Genomic DNA, 23,226 nt, shown 5'->3' on the forward strand with positions numbered 1-23,226 from the left:
GTGGGAGGAAGTGGGGAGTCCTCCCTCCCAGCCGCTAGCAATCACAGCGTGGGCTTGCAGAGCTCCCCAGGGCAGGGCAGGGCTCAGCCCCCTTCTTGTGGGGCCCAGCTGCTGAGGGCCATGCACAAAGCCCAGCCCCAGAGGGAGCAGTGGAGGGGACAGCGGAGCAAGGGTAGCAGACGGGGTGTGAGGCCTTTGCAGCTCCCCCGGGGACTGAGCCCCGCTGGCCAAGCCCTGGCCCGGGTGCAGGAGCGCAGGGTTGAGGGGAGCTTCAGCTGACCGGTGCTGGCAGCTCGGGGGCAGTCTCTGGTCCTGGCTCATAGCAGGCGTGGGCCAGCCCAGCCCCAGCACGCCAGTGCTGAGGGTACTAGTGGAGCGGGTGAGGACCAGAGTGGCTCAGGCGCCGAGGGCTGGAGGCCACCCCGGAGCTGAGCTGAGCAGGCCAGGCTGGTTCGCTGGCCGGAGCTGGGTCTGCACCCTCAGCTGCTGCTACCTCGTGGGGGTGGGGGGCACGGACACACCCACCCCACCACACACACCAGTGTCACGCCCCCAGGCCCTGGGCCAGCGCCCCCACTGCATGCAGCTGGAAGAGATCTGGGCGCGGCTCTCGGGCTGCAGCTTGTGCCTCCCTGCTCACCACCTGCTGGTGCCAGAGCCTGGCCCTGAGGCTGGCATGGGGGGCACTGCCCGATTCGGCGGGTGAGAACCACCCACCTGGCTGTGCTCGCTGTCGCCTTAGAGCCGTCCCTCGCCACGTGCGAGCTGGGCCAATGCCTGTGCTGGGCTCCAGCCCAAGATGTTCCATGCATGGACGGGGCCAGACCCTTTCCTGCCAACCCAGCCCCCAACACGCAGTCCCAGCCTCCCCCACCGGCCCTTGGTGGAACACACAGCCACGGGTCCCAGCTGCCCAAGGCCAGGCGGGTGAGCTCACTCCTGGCCATGCAGCGAGCTGGGCGCGCCAGGCCTGGGGGCTGCGCTAGGGCCTGGCCAGGGCATTCAGCGGAGCTCACGGGGGGCAGATGGAAATCCTGGGCTGTGCAATTGTTCCCGAAGGGCTCAGTCCCGGGGACCAGCACTGGCCATTGCCCAGCACCCCTACCCCATCCCTGCTCCCCAGGGCTGGGCTGTGCGCATGGCCCTGCATCCCCTGGACCCCTCCTTAGGTTGCAATGGGCAGGAGACAGGGACTCGAGCAACTTGCTCTGGTTCATGACTGATGCACCAAGGCCCGAGGTGCTGAGCTGGGCCGAGGCGACAGGCCGGGGGTCTGCGCAGCTCTGGCAGGGCCTTCACCCGGTTCCTGCTGCAGCCAGGCTCTGCTTGCCCAGGGAAGGCCTGCAGCTGTTCCAGCACTTGCTCCCGGAAGCACCCGCCCTCTCCCCGCAACGCGCCCAGGCAGGCACCGACCGCAGCTCCAGCTGACTTCGCTTTATTGCAAGGCACTCGACAGACTTTGAGTTTCACAAAGCCCCAAACCCCGACCCCTCCCCGCCAGGCTCCCAGCTGGTGCCAGACGCCAGTGGCCCCGGAGAAGTGGCCCTGGAATGGGCTGTGCGGCTTGCGTTGTGGGACAGGCGGCTGGGAACGCGCTGAGCTGGGCAGAGGCTGGTTTCTCTGGCCAGAGCCGGGAGTCAGCACCCTGTGCCTGCACCTGCTCAGCTGGGAGCCTGACCTGGGCTGCGCCACCGGGCTCACTGCGCCTCGTGCTCCCAGAGCGCAGACAACATGTCCTTCAGCGTCCTCCAGTACTGCCGCACGTCCTCTGCCCGCGTCGTGAACCAGTCTCTGAAGGGTTAAACGCACGGGGCGCTGGTGTACCGCTTGCTCAAGGGAGCTCAGCACGCTTCAGCCCGAGTTGTGCCCAGGTAGGGGCAGAGAGGGAGGGTTGGCTGCCAGCCGCTGAGGGGCTGCGCCTGGGGCCATCCCTGTCAATGGCTCATTCGGGCCTTCCCCTTCGCTCAGCTGCCAGCACGGCGCCGCAGGATTGGGGTATTGGCTGTCCTCAGCGGGAGGGGGCTGGGCTGGGCTGGGCTGGGCCCGTGCCCCTGGGGCAGGCAGAGAGCTTGGGCTTTGCTGCGGCCCGTCGCCTCAGCGCGATGTCTCCCTCTCCCAGCGCCCTCAGCTCCTGCCAACGGTGGCTGGGCACGAGTGCCAGCCAGCTGTTTGCCTCCTCAGGGAGGTGCTGTGGGCAGAGCACTGAGCTGGCATCCCCCAGGGCTGTGGCCATCTCCTGGAGCTCACCCAGGCCAGGGGAGCTGTGTCACCCGTTGCCTTGGCCCAGTGTTCTACCCCAGTCTGTTGCTTGCTGGGGGTTCAGTGCTGCTGGGCCTGGCCCGGCCCCGTATCCGTCCCAGGGTTCTCCCTACACTGGCTGCGCCTGGGCTGGGGGCTCACCTGGCCTGCTGAACCACCTCGGTCTCCCGGACCCTGGTTACGGCATCCTTGGTCGTCTGAGCCACACGCTGGACGTAATCGTGCACCTTCTTCACGATGGTTCCCTCCTCCTCGGGGGCGCCCGCATCTGCGAGCCCAAACAAGCCGTGTCTGTGGGGTGTTCCCTACCCTCTGCCGCAGGGGCTTTCCGGGGGTGGGAAGGGGAGTGTGAGAGAACAGGCACCGGGTTCCTCAGGGCGCCCGGCTGTGTGGTGCAGGTGGGTGAGAGCTAAGCCCGGCTCTGAGCCTGGACCGGTCTGGAAGCCCCTTAGTTCACCGACCCGCCTCGCCCCCCCAACGCACACACAAAGTCGTGTCAAACCAGCCCCATCTCCTCCCTCGCTGCGAGGAGCAGGAGCTGCCCCGGCTAGTCCCCCGTCGAACCGGGAAGGGTGGGCCAGTGCCAGCTGGAAGACGTGCTCTGCCGAGCTGGGAGGCCCTGCGTTGTGGGGTCCCGCAGGGCTCAGTCCTTACTGGACGGGTGCGCGAGCCGGCCCTTGGACGCCGGAGCAGTGAGTGTGCCTGCAGCAGAATTCGCACCAACCCCCCCGAGTCGGAGCATTGGGCAGAAACCAGCGAGGCGAAATGGAAGCCAGCCAAGCGCCCGGTGCTTCCAAGGGAGGGCCGGGCACAGGGGCAGGAGCTGAGGTTCCACTGCCTGTCAGACTGACCAGGAGTCAACAGGGGCTGGGCGTGTTAACAGGGCTGTGCTACACCAGATGCAGGAAGCAGCCGGGCTGCCGTGCTGGCACCAGCAAGCGCTTCAGCTGCAGTAGTGAGACGGCTCGTGCGTCCCACACGCCAGCAGAGAGGCGGACGCAGGGGAGAGGGAGGTTAAAACCAGCATGACTTAGCCTCCAGCAAAGAAAGGGGCAGAACAGACTTCAGTTCCAGCAGGGGTTGTGTTACGTAGGCCGGGCACCGGTTGGCCTGTGTCCACCCAGGACAGGAGAAGGAGCAGGGGTTAAGCGGCAGCAAGGGGGAATTATTTGCAAGGTTAGGCACAGACGCGAGGAACACTCCCACTCGGGTAAGGTCTGGGCCAGGCTCCCAGCGGTCGCCGGAGGTTAAGAACCAGTTGGACAAACACCTGCAACGGACAGGTTACGGTCTCTGGTCCTGCCCCGGCACGGAGGGATGGACTAAGGTCTCCTACTGCCTTGGAACTAACAGTCCTCCCATGGGGCTTTCCTCCCATGCAGGGCGGTGTGATTTTCCCCATCTGACTTGTACCTGATCCCTCCCCGGTCTGCCCCCCTCCCTCGCCCCGGGGAGGCTCTTACGTGCCACGGCAGCGAACAGGGCCACGCTCAGGAGCGTGAGGAGGAGCAGGGCCTTCATGGTGCGGGCTGGGGAGAGAGCACAGAGTGGTGAAGGGCTGCAGTGGCCGTCCCAGGGCTGCTTGAGGCAGTAGTGGTACCCCCCCCGCACCCCCACTCCGGTTCCACACCCGGCCCTCCCCTTCCACCACAGGCAGGACCCCGGGACTGCAAACCCAGCAGGCAGGACGGTGCTACGCTGGTGCCCGGCCCTGCGCCAGCCTGGTGTGTGGAGGGCAGGGAGCCGGGTGAGTTGTGGGGCTGTGCGGCTCGGAAGCAAGAGAGCTTGGACAACGGGCCCTCCCTGCCAGCCCCCCCACGCGCGCCCCAAGCTTGGTGTGGGCCCACCCGGGCTCTGATGTCTGGTGCTGCAGGGTGCTTGGGGGAGAGAGGCAGACAGCGGCTGCAGCCAGGCTGGGCCCTTTGCTGTCCTGCTCTTCCCAGCATCACTGTTTGAAGCCAGAGAGGTGAGCTCTGTTCCCTGCCCGGCTGCTCTGCCCTGGAGCAGCTCTCTGCAGCAGGCCCGGAGCACGTGCAGGGAGCTTTAGGGGGCCTGGGGGCACAGGAGGGGCATTACGCTGCATTGACCTCCATCCGAGGACACTGCCCTGGCCCGGGGCCGACCAGGCACTGCCTGCCCTCACCGCACGCGGGGGCTGAGGCACAAAGCTGCGGCTGCTGCTCGGAGCCGCCCATGGGGAGCCTGGAGGGTGCTTCCTGCGGCAGGACTGGCTTTTGCCAGTTTGCTCCCCTCCTGCCAATGGAGCCAGTGTACCTCCAGTGGCCCTGGGACCGAACGTGTCAAAGGCCTGGGCTTACCTGGCTGCGTTGCTTCCTGGGCTTTGCTGAGTGGCCAGAGCCCCGGCGTCCCGCTTTTATACCGGCCCCAGGAAGCGGGCTCGGGACTTTTGGGCAAAGGTCAGCAGGGCAGCTTGGTCGGACTGGGGAGGGGGGTTGCCTTTGTGGCTCACTTTCCTGCTGCCAGGCGTCCTTGGGGAGTTGAGAAATCCAGCAGCAACACCCACACACTGGAGGCCCTGTGCGGGTCAGGGCCGGGCAGTGACCGGCTCCCTTCTCTCCTTTGCAAAGAGCTCACCTCCTTGCAGCCACCTGCTCCTCTGGCTCGCCCAGACCTCCAGGGTGGGAATGCTGCCTTGGCCATGCCTTGCCTGTCTGAGCTCCCTGACCGCCGGGGCGGCTGCCTCTCTGCATCCGGCACAACAGTGACCTCCAGTGGCCTACGTCCAGCTTACACCTCAGCCGGGCGCTGGGGCTGGCAGCCGCTGGGCTAGCTGCCCTGCTGGGTGACCCTGCTCCAGAGAACCCTCTGGCTCTGGTCCGGCTGAGAGCCCCTGACATCACCCCTAGGGTCACACTGACCCTGGTAAGCACCAGCTCCTGCCCTGCTACCTCCCAGGCCCGGCTGCAGCCCCAGAGCTTGCCCAGTGCAGAGGCAGCTGCAGACAAGAGCAGAAACAAGCCACAACTCCAGCCCAGCTGCGCGTAGTCCAGTTTGGGAGGGGCGTGGGGCAGGCCCCAGAGGCACAGTGCAGCAGCAAACCAGCCCTGCGTGGACCATCCCTTCCCCAGGAGGGGGCAGTTCCAGCCAATGGACGAGGGGGCCCGGAGGGACTTGCCCGCAGGCAGAACAATTAGTAGCTCTGAGCAAGGAACCAGGACACCTGGGTTTGACCAGGCCGTAACAAGCCGCTCGGGGGGCAGGGGGATGAATCACTTGCCCAGCCCAGCCCAGCCCTTCTGAGCAGGGCTTGCATTTGCTTTGCTCTCCGCGTGAGCCAGGCCTGCTGCTCTCCCCCCCAGAGGGCTCTGGGGTCCCAGCTCGTTCATAGAATCCGAGGGCTGGAGGGGACCTCAGGAGGTCATCTAGCCCAGCCCCCGCCCAAAGCAGGATCAACCCCAACTAAGTCATCCCGGCCAGGGCTTTGTCAAGCCAGGACTTAAAAACCTCAAGGGATGGAGATTCCACCACCTCTCTAGGTAACACGTTCCAGTGCTTCACCTCCCGCCTGGGGAAATAGTTTTTCCTAATATCCAACCGACACCTCCCCCTCTTCAACTTCAGCCCATTGCTCCTTGTTCTGCCATCTGACACCGCTGAGAACAGCCGCTCTCCATCCTCTTTAGAGCCCCCTTCAAGAAGTGGAAGGCTGCCATCAAATCCTCCTTCAGTTTTGTCTTCTGCAAACTAAATAAGCCCAAATCCCTCAGCCTCTCCTCATAGGTCATGTGCTCCAAACCCCTCATGATTTTCGTTGCCCTCCGCTGGACCCTCTCCAATGCATCCACACCCTTTCTATACTGAGGCACCCAGAACTAGACACAATACTCCAGATGTGGCCTCAGCAGTGGCGAGTAGAGGGGAATAACAACTTATTTAGATGGGCTGGAAATGCTGCTCCTAATGCACCTTGATATGCCATTAGCCTTCTTGGCTACAAGGGCACCTGGTTCACTCATATCCAGCTTCTCATCCACTGTAATCCCCAGGTCCTTTTCTGCTGCGCTGCTACTTAGGCAGTCGGTCCCCAGCCTGTAACAGTGCCTGGGATTCTTCCGGCCCAAGTGCAGGACTCTGCATGTCTCTTTGTTGAACCTCCTCAGATTTCAGACATGGTAAATGGCCAAACGGACGCCATGGTAATGCCTGAGCTGTCGCAGGGAGAGGACCATGACGCCAGGTGGGGATACCCTGGGCGAGGGCCCATTCTAAGCCCTGCCTCAGTGCTGTGTAGCTGGCTGACTTCGCGCCCCCCAAGGAGCTATAAAACTCCACCGCAACAATCACTGTGTGTAAAAGTGGGGCTGGGGTGTGTGGTGGTTGCGTGTGGGGAGGGGAAGCATTCAGGGCAACTGCCCAAGGCCTCATACCACCAGGACCCGCCCCCTGAGGCTACTTTTCTTAAGCCTCAGCTGCTTCTTCAGCCCGGGTAGTGAGACTCGGAGCCTGGGCCTGCTGTAGCTTTCTGCCCTGAGCCCCAGCAGGTCTAACACCAGCCCTGCTTGGCAGCTTCCCAGGGGGGCCCCAGAACTGCTGCCGTTCAGCACAGGGGGAGGAAAGGAAAATGCATGAAATCTCCTGGGCAAAAGCAGGACAGCACATGCCAGCCATGGGGGAGAAACAGACAGCACCCACCCCCCAGCCCTCCCCTCCCGCATGCTGGTCCTGAAGGACACCCATGGCTGCAGCCCCCAGGACGAGGGCTAGACAAGGACTATCTGAGCTGCCCCTGGACGGCCCCACAGCTGGGGACCTCCCAGGGGGTTAAACGCGCCTTTGCCCACAGTCCTGGCCCTGAGGCCAGGCACGGCCTGTCTGTGGGGCAGAGGCTGGTTTCACCAGGTCCCGAGGCAGTGGCGGCAGGCAGGAAGCGTAGCCCAGAGGAGCTCAGTGCTGGGAGAGGGGTCCCTGTGAGTCAGGCCCTGCTGAAGCCTGGTTATTGCTGAGTGCATCCGCCTTACCAGATGGGGGCCTTGCCCACTCAGCGAGGCAGAAGGGCTGTAGCCAGCGGTAGCCACGTCAGAGCTCTGCTCGTGCAGGACAGGCCCTCAGTCTTGCAGTGCCCGGGAGAGTGACCTCCATGTGATCTCCAGGCTGGGGAGCCTTGTGACATCTGCTCCCCAGGTGCAGCTGTCTCGGACTGTGCCGGGTGCCTTAGGCCAGCTTCCCGGGCTGGGGGTCGTGCTGAGAATAGGCCCCAGAGCAGCTGCAGCAGAGCAAGGCTCTGGCCAGCTGCGTGCCGGGCACTGCAGATAGTGCTGGGCTGGAGACCTGTCCCTGGGCTGGTTGCTGGCCGCTGGGTGAGCTGGCGGAAGTCCCTGCATGGTGCAGGATTCTCCCGGCAGACACATTCTCTAAGCTCAAGCTTTCCCCACTCCTCCATCCAGCCTGTGTCCAGCGTGGGTTGAACGGGAGGCTCTGGCCACTGGCGGCCCAGTGCCGCAGCAAACGAGCAGAATTCATATCCTGATGCTCGGCCTGTTCCCTGGGGCGGATTTGGACACTTTAGAATGTGGATGTCACGCAATGGGGCTTAATGGCCCAGTACAAGGGGCGGCAGCATGTCGGGACCTGAGGTGCGTCACAGATGGCAGGGAAGGGGCTGCGGGTGAGGGCTGAGGGGATGCGGCAGAGCTGGGCACAGGGGCTGGCAGGGAAGGGGCTGCGGGTGAGGGCTGAGGGGATGCGGCAGAGCTGGGCACCGGCGGGGCTGGCAGGGAAGGGGCTGCGGGTGAGGGCTGAGGGGATGCGGCAGAGCTGGGCACCGGGGGAGCTGGCAGGGAAGGGGCTGCGGGTGAGGGCTGAGTGGATGCAGCAAAGCCGGGCACCGGGGGAGCTGGCAGGGAAGGGGCTGCGGGTGAGGGCTGAGGGGATGCGGTAGAGCTGGGCACCGGGGGAGATGGCAGAGAAGGGGCTGCGGGTGAGGGCTGAGGGGATGCGGCAGGGAAGGGGCTGCGGGTGAGGGCTGAGGGGATGCGGCAGAGCCGGGCACCGGGGGAGCTGGCAGGGAAGGGGCTGCAGGTGAGGGCTGAGGGGATGCGGCAGAACTGGGCACAGGGGCTGGCAGGGAAGGGGCTGCGGGTGAGGGCTGAGGGGATGCAGCAGAGCTGGGCACCGGCGGGGCTGGCAGGGAAGGGGCTGCGGGTGAGGGCTGAGGGGATGCGGCAGAGCTGGGCACCGGGGGAGCTGGCAGGGAAGGGGCTGCAGGTGAGGGCTGAGGGGATGCGGCAGAACTGGGCACCGGGGGAGCTGGCAGGGAAGGGGCTGCGGGTGAGGGCTGAGGGGATGCGGCAGAACTGGGCACAGGGGCTGGCAGGGAAGGGGCTGCGGGTGAGGGCTGAGGGGATGCGGCAGAGCTGGGCACCGGGGGAGCTGGCAGGGAAGGGGCTGCAGGTGAGGGCTGAGGGGATGCGGCAGAACTGGGAACAGGGGCTGGCAGGGAAGGGGCTGCGGGTGAGGGCTGAGGGGATGCGGCAGAGCTGGGCACCGGGGGAGCTGGCAGGGAAGGGGCTGCGGGTGAGGGCTGAGGGGATGCGGCAGAGCTGGGCACCGGGGGAGCTGGCAGGGAAGGGGCTGCGGGTGAGGGCTGAGGGGATGCGGCAGAACTGGGCACCGGGGGAGCTGGCAGGGAAGGGGCTGCGGGTGAGGGCTGAGGGGATGCGGCAGAGCTGGGCACCGGCGGGGCTGGCAGGGAAGGGGCTGCGGGTGAGGGCTGAGTGGATGCGGCAGAGCCGGGCACCGGGGGAGCTGGCAGGGAAGGGGCTGCGGGTGAGGGCTGAGGGGATGCGGCAGAGCTGGGCACCGGGGGAGCTGGCAGGGAAGGGGCTGCGGGTGAGGGCTGAGGGGATGCGGCAGAACTGGGCACCGGGGGAGCTGGCAGGGAAGGGGCTGCGGGTGAGGGCTGAGTGGATGCGGCAGAACTGGGCACAGGGGCTGGCAGGGAAGGGGCTGCGGGTGAGGGCTGAGGGGATGCGGCAGAGCTGGGCACGGCGGGCTGAGGGGCCAGGCGGGAGCAGTGTGCGTTGGTCGTCCCCACAGAGCCATGGCCGGCTCTGGCACACGCCGCGCACTGAGGTGCCCCTGCTGCCCTCGTTGATTGGCCAAGCCTGCAGCGCTGAGCCGGGGCAGCCAACGTGCACGCAGACTTTGCCTCCCGCCTGTCTTGGCAGCACCACGCTGGAAGCCAGGACTTTGACATGGGCCTCTCGTTAGCAAATACCACAGACCGCGTTGCTCAATCCAGCCCTGCCTGAAGCCAGGGTCAGGCCGGCCAGGGCGGGGGAAGTGCTCGGGCCACGGCTGGCCCCCGGGCCGGGAGTCTGACACCCCGGTGTGCGCACACCTGCCCCGCCATGGCGCACAGCTGGAGGCCTTGCTCCAGGCGAGATGCGTTTTGCACCTGGCTTCTTCCTGTGGCATGCGCCATGCCGGCTGCCTGGAGCAAAGCAGCGTGGGCCTCATCCTGCCATGTGCTGAGCGTGGCCCTTGCCTGGGAGGCCAGTGGGCGCTGGGGGCATGCTGTACGTGGCCAGGCACTGAGGGAGGCCGAGCTAAAGGAAGGGCCGTGCAAACTGCTAGCTGCTTTGCTAGCACCTCCCTGGCCTCGTGCAGCAGGGCCTCAGCTGGGCTCCGGCTGCGACTGGGCCATGTCCCCCCTGCATCGTGGGCCGCTAGGGACGTGCATGTGCTCCTCAGCCTCTGCCAAGCCGGGTGCCAGTGAGCTGGCCTCTGTGGTGGCAGGGGTGGTGAGGGGGACGGGCTCCCCAAGGCAGTGCAGAGTTCCCTCCTCTCTGCGCTGGGCTGCTGAGCACACGTTGGCCCCCAACCCCCTCCCAGCACCCCCGCATGCTGCGCCCGCGCCTGTCCGGTGCTGCGCCTCCTTCAGAAAACCCGGGCTCGCTCCTCCCGCGGGAGACACAGCTGGTCACCCCGAACCCCGCGTTCCCAGAGCCAGAAATGGCCCCAGCCTGCACGCGCTGTGGGACTGCAGCGCTCCTGGCCCGTCTGGGTGCCCGCTGGCCCAGCACGCATGCCACGCTCGCGGCCGTCTCGCCGGGCTGCTGCCACCACTTCTTTGGCCCTGCCTTCTCCCTCCGCAGCTGGGCCCCTGGAGCCAGGCGAGCTGGGGGGGCAGCCTGTCCCCTGCAGCATGGGGAGCAGCCTGAGGCCAGGGCTGCGGGGTACACCATTCGGTGGGGAGCTTGGGCACCGCGGCATCTCTTTGCAGACCCAGCAGGGTCCCTGCTCTGCCTCCCCTCAGCTGCCGCTCAGGCCTGCGACACCTGTGCCCTGTGGTGACCCAACGATGAACAGAACAGACGGCCTGGGGAGGCGGGGAAGGTGGCTCAGCACTGTGACCTTTCTGCGTAAAACCGTGGGGCCAGCGTGTCAGCCCTGGGCCCTGCCAGGCCGCCCGCAGCCTGCGTGTGGCTGTTCTGCTAAGACTTTGGCACACACAGGGACAACTGGGCTCTGGGCTCCAGCAAAGCTGGCCAGGAAGGGCGCAGGGAGGCCCAAAGGGTGGGCCTGATGTGAAACATTGCCCCCTCTGTCCCAAAGTGCGTCACAGGGAGCTCATTGCGCCAGCGCTGTGCTACAATAAGGGGAAACTGAGGCACCAAGCTGGGTGACAAGCGTTGCTGTAGGGCGTCGGGGTGGAGCCTAAGCATTCGATGTGCCGCCAGCTGTGTTCTTACCCCACACAGCAACGTCGCCAGCACTCCTGCCGGCAGGACTGACGGCCTCTCTGCTCCCCAGCGATGTGTTTCAGCAGGGGCGTCCGCCGGTTGTGCTGGAGACAGGGGCAGGGGCCAGGCTGCACATGCTCAGCAGAGGCTGCCAGGGACGTTCCTGCCAGCAGAGCATCCCACCCGCTCCTGTGCTAGCTGAGAAGACGCACTCCAGGGCTCAGCCTGGCCTCTGGGCCTCGCCTTTCGCCTTGGTCATGAACCTGAGAACTAAAAAGTGGTTTCCCAGGGCCCCTCCCAGCTCTGCTGTGTTGGGCTGACTGGCAACACCAGTCTCCCACAGCTGGGGGTGGGTGAGATGGGGTCCCCCCCCTGGGCTTGGTCCATATTGGATGCTGTGGGCCACCTGAGTGGCCCAGGCTGGGTCCGATTCTGTTCTACCTCTCCCTGGTCCGCACCTGTCGGCTGCCAAGGAGTTACACAAGGTTCCCTGCAAGGCTCACCCATGATCTCCAACATCACGTCCCTGCAGATAACGACACACCCACGCGCACACCAGGAGCCTCCACGTCGAGTCCTTGCTAAAGTCCAAGCCCTGGGGACTGTGTCACTGGCCTGCGTGGAAGCCGGCAGGAGCTGCTGGCTGTGCTATAAATACAGGCCGGCAGGGCACAGCCGGCATGCACCAGAGGAGCAGCAGCACAGGTTAGCTGGCTGGAAGCAGGAGCAGCGGATAGCTTAGCCCCTCTGGCGGGGAGCTGCAGCAGGAGCCCTGGTCCCTGTCCATGCCCTCGGGCTGCAGCCCGGGGAGGACAGCTGAGGTCGCTGCAGCGCTGGGGAAAGGCTGCAGGCACCGTAAGGGCGCAGCCTGGGGAGGGCAGCTGAGGTCGCTCCGGCAGAGTCCGTGGGTGGGTGAGATGGGTGCTGGGAGCTCACCCTTCGCAGCTGTGCCCAGGCCAGTGGCAGAAATGGCTGGGCCCCTGCGGGAAGCCGGGATGGGCGGGATGGCCAGGGAGGGGCAGACGCGCCAGCTGCCCGCCCAGCCCGGGGGAGCGACGGGCGCAGCACGGGGAGACTGACTGACTGGCTCCTGGCATCTCCTTCTCGCTGCAGAACTGCCACCCCCCGTGCCTGGCCGGTCCCTGAGCCCAGCGAGTGCAGAATGTCTCTGCAGGCTGTCACCCTCGCTCTGGCGTTTCTCACCCTCACAGGTAAGGGACAGCCGCAGCTCCTGCAGGCTGGGAGCACCCCCTGGGGCTGTCGGCCGCCTCCTGCCCCCTCTGCAGAGCCACGGCTGGGCCGGACCCTTTGCACCCGTCTTGGTGGGCTCCAGGGAGTGGGGAGGGCTCCACCCGGACACATGGCCTCAGGCACCTGACTGGGCTCTCCAGGATGCCCCTCTCAGCCTCCTCCACACAGGGAACATGGCACATAGGGGAGGGGTTCCCCCGGTGCTCCCAGGATGAGGCGTCTGGCTGGAATGGAACCCCTGGGGACAGCAGAGGGGCAGGGGAGGCGCGGATCAACAGCGGGGCAGCCTCGAGCTCTTCTTTCTTCGCAGGGGCCCAGGCAGACCTCAGTGCCGAGCAGGTGGCCAATGTGGTCTGGAATTACTTCGCCCAGCTGAGCGACAATGCCAAGGACACGGTGGAGCAGCTCCAGCAGTCGGAAATCAGCAAGCAGCTCAAGTGAGTGCACCTGAGAGCCGGCCGCTAGCCCCAGGGCATAACACGAGCGAGGGGCGCCGGGATCCCGAGGGAGGGGTGTGCTGCAGCTGAGCAGGCTCCGGGGGCCGGCCCAGATAGAGAGAAGGATGCTCTGCTCTGGGTCTGGGGACCTGACTCGACTAACCAGAAAACACCAGAGTACGAAGCAGAAACCACCTGCCTTCTATAACCAGGGCTTTCAGCCTCCAGGCCCACTGCCCCGCTAAGCAGGAGGGATCCACTCTCATGCAGAACAATGGGGACAACATGCCTCTTCCCCCTCTCCCACCAGAGAGAGCCCTGGAAGGCTCTAGGGGTGGGAGGTGTTGCTGCAGGGCACAGGGTAGGCGCATGGTAAGTGGGGAGGGGCTGATGAGTCCGTGTAAGACACTACTCCAGATGCGGACCTGACCTTCACTTCCCTTCCTCCCCAGCACACTCTTCCAGGACCAGCTGCAGAACGTCAACTCCTACACTGAGGACCTGCAGAAGAAGCTGGTCCCCTTTGCCACGGAGCTGCACGCCAGACTGCGCCAGGACTCAGAGAAGCTGAAGGAACAGATCAGGCAGGAGCTGGCCGAGCTGCGCCTCAAGTTGTCCCCTTATGCCGATGAGGTGCACCAGCACGTCAGCAAGAACATCCAGGAGCTGCAGCTCAAGCTGAGCCCTTATGCCGAGACGCTGAAGGACCACTTGAACCAGAACGCAGATTTGCTGCGCCAGCAGCTGACCCCCTATGCCCAGGAGCTGCGGGACAAGCTGCAGGAGAACATGGACGGCCTCCAGGCAGCCCTGGCCCCCTATGCAGAGCAGCTCCAGCAGCAGATCGACAGGAACGTGGAGGGCATGAAAGACAAGCTGGCACCCTGGGCCGACGAGCTCAAGGTCAAGATCGACCAGAACGTGGAGGAGCTGAGCAAACAGCTAGCCCCGTATGCCCAGGACGTGCAGGACAAGCTCAATCGCCAGCTGGAGGGCCTGTCCTTCCAGATGAAGAAGGGCGCAGAGGAGTTGCAAACCAAGATCTTGGAGAGAGCTGAGGAGCTTCGTCAGAAGCTGAGCCCTTACACTGAGGAGCTGAAGCAGAAGCTGCGCACTGACACCGAGGGCCTGCGCCAGTCCCTTACCCCCTATGTGGAAGGCCTGAGTGGGCAGATAGACCAGAAGATTGAGGAGTTCCGCCAGAGTGTGGCCCCTTATGGCGAAGCCTTCAACAAGCAGCTGGTGCAGAAGGTGGAGGAGATGAAGCAAAAGCTGGGCCCCTACTCCGGGGACGTGGAGGATCATCTCAGCTTCCTGGAGAAGGACCTGCGGGACAAGGTCGCCTCCTTCCTCAGCACACTCAAGCAGGTGGAGAACTGAAGGGCCCCCTGAGGGCTCCGCTTTGCAGCTTGTTGTCACCTTCTCACTCCACCTATGCTGCTCAAAGCAAGCCACTGTCTGCTTCAGAGCTGGGGCATTGAGCTCCGCAGCCACCCCCAGGACCAGGCTCTTCCGCCGCTCATGCCACAGAGGGGTGACAGAGCCGGGAGCTGTGAAGGCCAGGACATCTGCCCACGCTGGCTGCCTGTCTGCCCATGCTGCTGCTGACTTTCCTGCACTGGTCTTCGCTCCAAAATTGTACCTACGATATCCGCTGGAATAAAGCTGCAACACAGCAATGCACATGGCACCTCTGTCTCTCTCACAGCCTGACCCCTGAGCAGACGCTCATTCTGTGGCAGTGCCCTAGCTTCTTCCCTGGGAGCCTGGGGGAGGGTGATGGTGGGGTGCTGTCCCTTCCAGCTCTTGTGGCTTGAGGAACGATAGACTCCTAGCACACTAGAAGTGGAAAGGACCTCGAGAGGTCATCTAGTCCAGTCCACGACCAAGCACTGTCCACAGTCTCTGAACCATCCCCGACAGGTGTCTGTCTAACCTGCTCTTAAATATCTCCAGTGAGGGAGATTCCACAACCTCCCGTGGCAATTTATGCCGGTGTTTAAGCACCCTGACCGTTAGGAAGTTTTTCCTAATGTCCAAATTTAAACCTCCCTTGCTGCACTTGAAGCCCGTTGCCTCTTGCTCTCACCTCAGAGGCCAAGAACATTTTTTCTCCCTCCGCCTTGTAACCCTCTTTTAGGTACTTGTGCCTCATTTAGTAATGAGCCCAGTGAGTCACGACGAGGAACCCAGGGTGAGGGGAGTGTGAAAAAGGCTGGTTGGCCTGTCTTTCCACCGACTGAAAGGCATGTGCCGGGGTGCCCTGTGGACACCCCCCGGCGTGATTGCCTATGTGTGGGAAGCAGGGGCTGGGCAGGTCTGTGGAGGATGGAAAGGGCCTTGCTCCCAGCAGGGTGGTCTGTACGGTCATGAAGAGTGGAGGGCAGGGGGCAGGGTGATGGAAGCAGGGAGGGGAGGCGGCTACCAACCAGTCTCTCTGTCAGGCTGTGGGTCACACACTGAGTCAGGTGGAGAACATTTGTGGCACTGTCTGGGGTACAGACGCTACAGGGTTGGAGGGAGATTTTAAATCTAAAGGGAAACACTTTTTATTGGGCTTTATGAGCACAGCAACCCTGGGCGTTAGCACTCGGCTGGCCTGCCCCTGGAGAGTGACCCCCTTCCAATCACTCCCATGGCCTGGCAGCTGCGACCTCTTGTGCTTCCCCCACTCTGCCCTCCTCCACTTTCCTGTGCCGGCAGACCCTGTGTCCCGGGATTGGGTGGGGTCTCCCAGGGGCCCTCTTCTGCCAGGCTGAGCCTCTTGCTACCCAGGCAGCGAGGGCACACTCAGACCTGGGCCTCACCTCCTAGTCTAGCATCTACAAATGGGGACCAAACCCTGCATGGATGGAATCAGGGTGGCTCCTTTTGGGTCAGTGCAGCTGTGGACCCGGGCCATAGCCCGCTCCCAGCTGGGGGAGCATGGTTGGGAGCACACCCAGGGCTGCTAGCGACAGAGGGCAGCAGTGCTGGTTCACATCTGAGCCAGACTGACATGCAGCTGCGAAGCTGGTGTGCTCTTACAGGAATCCCTCTGCCCTGCTCTCCATGGGGCCAGCAGCAGCTGAGCCTGGCCTTGGAGCTGATACTTGGGCTGTCGTGGAGAGTGTTTGTTCAATGTGAACGTCAGCTGGATTGGCCACCAGAGGGGGGTGGTGGTGGTGGCCTCTCTACCCACAGAGCGGGGATGTCCCTTGCCCCAGAGGGAGGAGGGCCTGCAGGCTCCAGGAGCCATTCAGACCCCGGGCTGTGGCTGCGAACGAGGTGCAAATGAGTGCTGTGAGTGACAGGGATGTCTATCCAGCAGCAAGCGGCCAGAGACACAATTCATCAGTTTGCTCCAGTGAGGCCTCTCGTGGCTAGGACCGGAACCCAGTTTGGGTGCGTACAAACCCCTGTTGGGTGAGAAGCTGGATTCCCTGTGCTCCGGAGCCATTCAGTCCCCACGGCCCTTGGGACCGTGCGGTAGCAATGGAAGCCCTGGGACCGTGTTCCCAGAATGCACTGCTCTGAAGCCCAGTTGTGTAGCCACATGGCCAGCCTCTGAACTGCTCCAAATGAGAAAGGTACCTCAGTAAGGTTAGAGCCAAAAGCAGTCCAGTAACACTTTAAAGAATAACAAAATAATTTATTCGGTGGTGGATGAGAATGTGCCTCTGATTCTGTGAACAACCTGGTTAGGGCCAGTGATGGTATCTCCAGAATAGATACGTGGACAAAGCTGGCAATGGGGCTTGTTGCAAGGAAAAGTTATTGAATGATCTGGTTAGTCTTTGAAGTGCTACTGGACTGCTTTTCTGTTTGATAGTCCATAGACCAGCACAGCTGTCTCTCTGCTACTTAGTAACTTTACGTAGGTTGGCCCAGCTCCGGCGCTTTCATAGACTCATAGAACCCTCGAACTGGAAGGGGTGTCAAGAGGTCATTGGGTCCAGCCCCCTGCCCTCACGGCAGCACCAAGCACCGTCTAGACCATCCGTCAGAGGTGTCCCTCTAACCTGCTCTTAAATATCTCCAGTGATGGAGATTCCACAACCTCCGTGGGCAATTTATTCCAGTGCTTACCCACTCTGACCATTAGGAAGTGTTTCCTAATGTTCAGCTGCAACCTCTCCGGCTGCAGTTTAAGCCCATTGCTCCTTGTCCTATTTTTCAGAGGTTAAGGTAATGCGCTTTCTCCCTTCTCCTCGTAACGCCCTTTTAAGTACTTGAAAGCTCTCATTGTGTCCCTGCTCAGCCTTCGCTTTTCCAGACAAACAAACCCAGTTCTTTCAATTGTCCGTCGGAGCTCATGTTCTCTAGACCTTTAATCATTCTTGTTGCTCTTCCCTGCATCTTTTCCAATTTCGCCACATCTTTCTTGAAATATGGTGCCCAGAACTCGTCACGGTATTCCAATTAAGGCCTAACCAGCGCTGAGTAGAGCGGAAGAATGACTTCTCATGCCTTGCTTTCAACATTCCTGTTTATGCATCCCGGAATCTTGTTTGCTTTTTTGGCAACAGCATCACACTGTTGACTCATACTCAGCTTGTGGTCCATGAGGACCCCCTAGACCCAGTTCTGCAGTGCTCCTTCCTAGACAGTCATTTTTATGTGTGTGTGTGTGTGTGTGTGTGTGTGTGTGTGTAATGCACTTCTCACACTGCCATGTCAGCGAGGACTGAGGAGCCGGGCCAGGTCTCTTTCAGACACCACAGGACGGAAGCTGCTGAAGCAGGTCTTTTTTATTTTACAGTCTCGCTGATTTCCTTCCGGTTGCTAACCTCACCCCTTTGAGTGGAGGGTTTCTCCTGCCAGCTGCTAGCCATCCTCAGTCCTTTATCTTCACCAGCAGTAGAAGCAACAGCATGTCTGCAAGAGGGGGGAGCTCCATGGCATTGCACTGGCTTTGGCTCAGCTTGTCCCTCCAGCGGCTAAGCACAGCACAGCCCTGCTAAAGTCCAGGCCCCTGTTGAGCTAGGCAAACAGCACATGGAGAGAAACCCTGTTATCTGGCTCCTGCTGATATGTACACCCAAGGCTGCAGGAAGCTGAAGCTATCTAGTAGCATTCCATGAGAAGGGCGCGCCTGGGATTAAGGGCTTAGCCCTGGAGTGGAAAGCAATGTTCCCTGTAAACTGAGCGCTTGGGCAGCCACCCAGGAGAGAGTCAAGAGATGCCCAGCTGATTGGCAGAGCACCCACAGTCGGCAGCGTGTTTCTACTGGTGGTGCACATCTGCAGGTCTGCCTCTGTGCCCATAATAAAATTTATTCTCCACGTGGATGGGAAAGGTTAGCGGGATCATTGGTAGCAAGGGGAGGCCTTTTGTAGGCAGCGGCTAGCTAGCTCAGGCAGCTGTCAAATGAGTCACTGCAACACAAGTCCCCCAGAAGTGACACCGAAGCTGCTGTTTTGACCTGCAGCCGGTCTGCTCTCACAGACTCAGCAATGCTAGGCTGCCTCCCTGTTTGCATGGGAGACCCCAAGGGACTCCTAGCTGCAGGGCCCCATACGCTCATTGTGACCACCTCCTGCTCAGCGCTTATACAATGTCTGTCACAATGGGGTCTTGGTCACTCCTGTAATACAAATAATACAGGCCAATTAAGCAGCGTAGATACCTGCTGCTCTCATCACCTTGCCCTAGGCTGGGCGTCCCTGATCATAGCTGCCCGCCCCAGCCGGCTGCACCCGCCAGAAATCCAAGTTACCTCAGCCTCAGAACAGGTTTCACGCGGAGCAGGGTTCGTGTGGAGCTGGAGGGGAGCAATGTGGACGCGGGGCAGCGGGCCTGGGGAGGAGGGGCAAAGAGAGAGAGGCCTGCTGGGGTAGCCATGGGGGACAGCTCATAAGATCTAAGGTGTGAGCTCTTCAGGGCAGGGCCTCTCTCATTCAATGTCTGTGCGGTGCCCAGGACCCGGAGGCCCCGATCTTAGGGGGCGGTTGCTGCATCAATAAACAACCACCATCTCTCTCCACCCAGCACCAATCCGCCTCTGATGAAGAGAGGCTGAAAGTCGTCCCCGTCTCGTGGCACATTGGCGGCCTTGTCCCGGTTCCCGGTGGCCAGTCCTGCATGTCACAAACTCCAGCTCTGCTCTTGGTGCTAAGTGCCTGCCTGTTGGGGCATCCCAGGAGTGAGGAGAGGGGACCCCAGCGCCTGAACTCTTCTCACAGCTCTGAAGGGGGTTTGAAGCAGCCTGTTAAGGCTGATGAGCTTTCCCAGGGCTGCTCCTGCCCTCCAGATGTGGAGAGGACCAAGGTCCCCAGGCCAGCTCTCTACCATGTTACACCCACAAGGAAACGGTACAGTAATAATGGGAGAAATTGACAGACTAGAGCTGAGTTCCTCCAGGGGCTGGAAAGTGCCCTATTAGAGGCAGTGACAATAGGTATCACCTCAGAGCAGCTCCTCCACTACCCGGCTGGGCTGCAGAGGGACTTCCCAGGCAGGCAGTTTGGGGTCAGGTGGCGAGAGAAATGAGGGTGCAGCCCAGCCCAGAGCGCTGTGAGCTGCTCTTGTTTGCGTGGCTCTCCGGGGGAGCTGGAGGGAAGGGAACCTTGGTGTCAGAGGAGGTCAGTGACTGCCTGGCACTTCACCCTTGCTTCAGGCTGGACTTTGCTAGCCTCTGGGATTGTCACCCCCTCTGATCCGCATGCAAAGCCAGAGTCCTTGGCCGCCCGTTTCCCAGAAGGGCCTTGCACACTTGTGTGTCATTAACGCTCGCAGAGGCCACGGTGTGCAGATTAGTTCTGGGAACACGCAGATCGGAGGTGGAGGGGCAGCGTTGGGGGGGGGGGGGGGGCGGGGTTGACTCCTGTGACCCTTTGCAGCCATTTGTTTGTTTCCCTCAAAAGTAAACATACGCTTCCAAGCTTTTTTTATCCTACTTCAAATGTGGTGCCAGCAGCCCAGTGTGTCCCCTGTAGTGCAGGAGCCACTCCATTGCCTGGGTTCGCTGTAGCAGCCTGTCCTGAGCCAATGGAAGCCTCTAGATCGGGGTGTGCAAAGGAGGGGCACAAATTTTTTATGGGGTGCAGCGAAGTCCCACCCTCCACAGATGCAGTGTCATTTACAGGGGGAAAAGCCGGCCCTGAGGGAGGGAGTCCTGGCAAGGCACATGCCCTGGCCGTTCCCATTTGCAATGGGACGCTCCCCTGCATGCCGTGAGGGCTTGTACGCCGCCTCCCTTCAGCCTAGCACCCGACCCAGCTCCTGCTCCATGCACGCACAAAGCCCGGCATGCAGCCTGCCCCTGCGAGTCCTCCAGCTGCCTTTGCGCTGCCAAATGCTGGGCAGTGCGGCTACCTCCTCTGCCCTCCTCCGCTGCCTGGCTGCACTCAGGTAGCCACTGCTGCAATGGAGAAACTTCTCCCACCCCTGCCCTAACCTTTCCCATTCTTCCTCCTCCCACGGCTTCCGCTGGCTTCTACCCCCCGGCCCCATAGCCAGATTTATTGTTTACTTTCGGAGACTGTTACTGCTTCCGGGGCTATCTGGGGGCCCTGCTAATGCAGGGATGAAAAGCAGGGGTGCGGTGTAAAAACTTTGCTCACCCCTGTTGCAGATAACAGACCCGTCTTAGCAGGAGTGGCCAGTCTAGAGAGTCAGCCTGGAGATCAAAGCCCCTTCACTGCCCTACGCGGCGTGTGCTGCCCAGAGCCACACGGCTAGGAATCTGGTTGTATCGGGGACAATCGCATGGGACCCTCGTCCACCTCCACGGGTACTCTGGGTGCTGGAGATGTCTTGGAGAGGTCAGTGACGACTCATGGCTTTCTCCCACCCACCTGGCCTCCTGTGATCGGTATGCTGCAGGTCATCACTATTACATGAGAACGTGGGGCTGTCAAATGGTGCACCAGGTCTGAAATGCCCCTTCTAAGAGCTGGCCATTTCCTAGCGCATCAGCAATGGCCTCCAAAGGGGCTCAGCCCCCCCAGGGGCCACAGCTTGTTTTGAATGTTTGCAAGTGGCTCTGTCTTGGGAAGGATCCTCAGTTTTTTCCTTCAAGTGGCCCCACCTTCACTGAGACCGGCTGGCTTCCCAGTGACAAATGTACTCTTAAGAATGTTGCTTACAACTTTTGGAATTGTTTTACCAGTCAAAATCCATGAAGGAAGCGTGCAAAAAAGTTAAATTTTGGGTGTTCTGGCTGGAAAAACCAGCCTTTTTGCTGAAATTGGGCAGAAGGTGAGCTGTTTGGCTCACGACTGAAAGGCACTATTTTTCCCAAATCTTTCCCTCCTTTTGTTAGTAATTATGATTTCATATTTATATTAACAAGGCTTGGAGCCCCATGGCACTGGGAAGCGTGCAGGCAGATCCAGGGAGATGGTTCCTGCCAATAAAAGCTGCTTATGGAAAAATGGTTCTGTTATCTCATGGCGAAAGCCCTGGACTTGGGCTCAGCAGGTCCAGCTAGGTTCCTTTCCCTTCTGTCAGAGCCTCCCTGTGTGGCCATGGGCAGTGCACTCAAGCTCTTCCTGGGCCCCGGATCTCCAGCTGCAACGTGGGGACGACAGCCCTTCCTTTCGTCCGCTCTTTGCCATAAGTCCTTCGGGACAGGGACTGATTCTCACTCCATGTTTGTATTGCATCCAGCACAATAGGGCCTGATCTTCAGTGGGGTCTCCAGATGCTGCCGTGATAACCTAAATTCACGTCAGGAGCTATGCAGTTGCAGGTGGTCAGTCTCCAAAAGGCTTACAGCTCTTGCTTTTCCCTCTTGGAGCCTACCTCATCAGAACCCCTTACCACCTTCCACAGGGTGGCAGCTCACACTCCGTCACATAGCTGTTGAACCCACTGGCAGGACTCAAGCAAGGCAAACAGATAGTGCTGTTTGTTCTGCTGTATAAGACTGGGTTACAAAGGTCATCTCCAAATCCAGCTTCACCCAAATCCAGAGACCTGGACAGCACAACCAGCAAGGCCTCTCTTATCACTGGCAATTTTCCATCTTAGCCATCGAGAAGAGCAGGGGGAGGACCTGTGACTGGCTCTTGCTCTGAGATGTCCTGGGGCTCTGCTACATTCTTCCTGGCTAGCTCAGTGGGTGCCTAGAAGGAGGTATGGTCCATACTTTTCTGCAGCGTGCCAAAGGTTAACTTTGTAAGCCACTGGGGTGGAAGGTGGTTGGCTGGGAAAGCTGGAGCAGAACCGGGTGGGGCTGGGGTGGTGAGCGGGCTGGGAAAGCCAGTCAGATGACTGGTACTCACGTCATCCCCTGAGACTCTCTTTGAACTTCCACGTTGTGTTTACATGGAGTGAGTTCCAGAGCCACTGGCTTGGCAGAGGCATAGGGGACCTCTTGTCACCAGAGCCCTTCTGCCTAAAGCTGAGCCATATATAAAGTGTGCAGCGAGTGCCGAGCTCTAACTCACAGCGGACAGCAGGTGAACAGCAGCTAGGTAAGGTGCAGGGGATACAATTCTTTAATTCTGCAGCAGGGCAGGGCATTTTCCTGGGAGTGTTGGATAGACGTTAGAGCAGAAGTATGAGAGTCTGTTCTACTCCCACCTCTTGGAATATTGTTTCCTGGGTTCCATTTGCGCACCGAAGGGAACACAGTTTAGTGGTTAGAGCAGGGGACTGGATGGACTCCTGGATTCTAGACCCACCTGTTTTACTGACACAACCTAGCCTCAGTTTCACCAGCTCTAAAATGGGATAACAATGTTGACCTGCTGTGTTCAACAGTGACGTGATACTGGAGTGCTTAGATTGCAAAGCTCTTTCAAAGCCGTGGATGAAAGACGCTCTAGTAAGGTAATGTGCTCTTGTACGGCTTTCCCCAAGGACATAAAATGGACGTGTTGGGCTGGTCTCACTGCAGAGCACTGGAAGGAGTTTGGAAACGAACCTGTTCCAGAGCTTTAGCATTTTGCAAGGAGTCAGTGGATGGAGCCGTTAAAATGATTTTCCCCGTGCTTGTTCCCAGACAGCTGAAGCTGCTTTCTGGGTTACCTTCTTGAAAACAGTGCCCAGGGCCGAGCTGAGCTCCTGGTTGCGGGGAAACACTAAATCCATCCCTGCAATGATATTGACACAATGGGGTGATGACCAAGCCAAAGTCACCCCTGCTCTCTTCATGAGGCCCACTGAGCTAGCGTGATACTTATGTGGTTAGATGTAGCGAGCTCTAGTTACGGCCAGGAACCATAGCGTGTGTCTGTCATTTATTCCCACTCTGAGGAAGTTTATCTTGGCCAGTTCCAGATACCTTTACTCTCACTGAGAGCACCGTACCCTGGCGTAGTCCCATTGAAATCAATGAAGTAGCAGAGAATTACTCAGTGAGAGGGTACTCTGGCCTCTTTGGCTGTGGTTTACACTCACTATCTGAACGTTATACCACCCAGCTGCAATTTAAATCCCCACCTGAAATGTATCTGAATCCACAGAGAGTCACAATAAAGAATGACGCCCAGATTCAGGGACTGGAACATGAACCTGACCCCCCGCCCCCCGCACTCCTCGAGCCAGGAAAACGACGGTGGAGCCAGGGCCATGGCAGGAACTGCACTAATTGCTTTCTGGTTGGTTTCTCTTCACAGAGACTGGGCCCAGGGAGCAGACAGACC

The 23,226-nt window shown here is 61.0% G+C and overlaps 2 protein-coding genes across 3 annotated transcripts; one reads left to right on the plus strand and one right to left on the minus strand.

Annotated features, from left to right (window-relative positions):
* Positions 1-1,354: 1,354 nt before the first annotated feature.
* Positions 1,355-4,584, minus strand: APOC3 (apolipoprotein C3). Its single transcript, XM_074977156.1, has 4 exons — positions 4,578-4,584; positions 3,723-3,788; positions 2,401-2,527; positions 1,355-1,791 (listed from the first exon to the last, which is right to left on the minus strand). The coding sequence occupies exons 2-4, from the start codon at positions 3,778-3,780 to the stop codon at positions 1,698-1,700; spliced, it is 279 nt and encodes a 92-aa protein (XP_074833257.1). The 5' UTR covers positions 3,781-3,788; positions 4,578-4,584; the 3' UTR covers positions 1,355-1,697.
* Positions 4,585-11,602: 7,018 nt separating this feature from the next.
* On the plus strand, positions 11,603-14,335 carry APOA4 (apolipoprotein A4). 2 transcript variants are annotated; one of them, XM_074976947.1, is made up of 4 exons: positions 11,603-11,669; positions 12,078-12,175; positions 12,526-12,652; positions 13,105-14,335. In XM_074976947.1, exons 2-4 carry the CDS (start codon positions 12,127-12,129, stop codon positions 14,030-14,032), a joined length of 1,104 nt encoding a protein of 367 aa, XP_074833048.1. In that variant the 5' UTR covers positions 11,603-11,669; positions 12,078-12,126; the 3' UTR covers positions 14,033-14,335. The 2 variants fall into 2 exon arrangements, with proteins under 2 accessions (XP_074833048.1, XP_074833049.1); XM_074976948.1 differs by lacking the exons at positions 11,603-11,669; positions 12,078-12,175 and having other exon boundaries at positions 12,198-12,652.
* The last annotated feature ends 8,891 nt before the right edge of the window (positions 14,336-23,226 follow it).

The sequence above is a fragment of the Carettochelys insculpta genome, chromosome 25, assembly GCF_033958435.1.
Source record: "Carettochelys insculpta isolate YL-2023 chromosome 25, ASM3395843v1, whole genome shotgun sequence".
Lineage (NCBI taxonomy): Eukaryota > Metazoa > Chordata > Testudines > Carettochelyidae > Carettochelys > Carettochelys insculpta.

What these genes read in the sequence shown, in the direction of transcription:
- APOC3 (XM_074977156.1), bottom strand. Translation starts at nt 3,780, where the DNA reads ATGAAGGCCCTGCTCCTCCTCACGCTCCTGAGCGTGGCCCTGTTCGCT. An exon ending in CCTGTTCGCTGCCGTGGCAC is followed by an intron (nt 2,528 to 3,722) that starts GTAAGAGCCTCC and finishes TTGGGCTCGCAG; the next exon opens with ATGCGGGCGCCCCCGAGGAG. An exon ending in GAGGTGGTTCAGCAGGCCAG is followed by an intron (nt 1,792 to 2,400) that starts GTGAGCCCCCAG and finishes TTAACCCTTCAG; the next exon opens with AGACTGGTTCACGACGCGGG.
- APOA4 (XM_074976948.1), top strand. Translation starts at nt 12,357, where the DNA reads ATGCCCCTCTCAGCCTCCTCCACACAGGGAACATGGCACATAGGGGAG. An exon ending in GAAATCAGCAAGCAGCTCAA is followed by an intron (nt 12,653 to 13,104) that starts GTGAGTGCACCT and finishes CTTCCTCCCCAG; the next exon opens with CACACTCTTCCAGGACCAGC.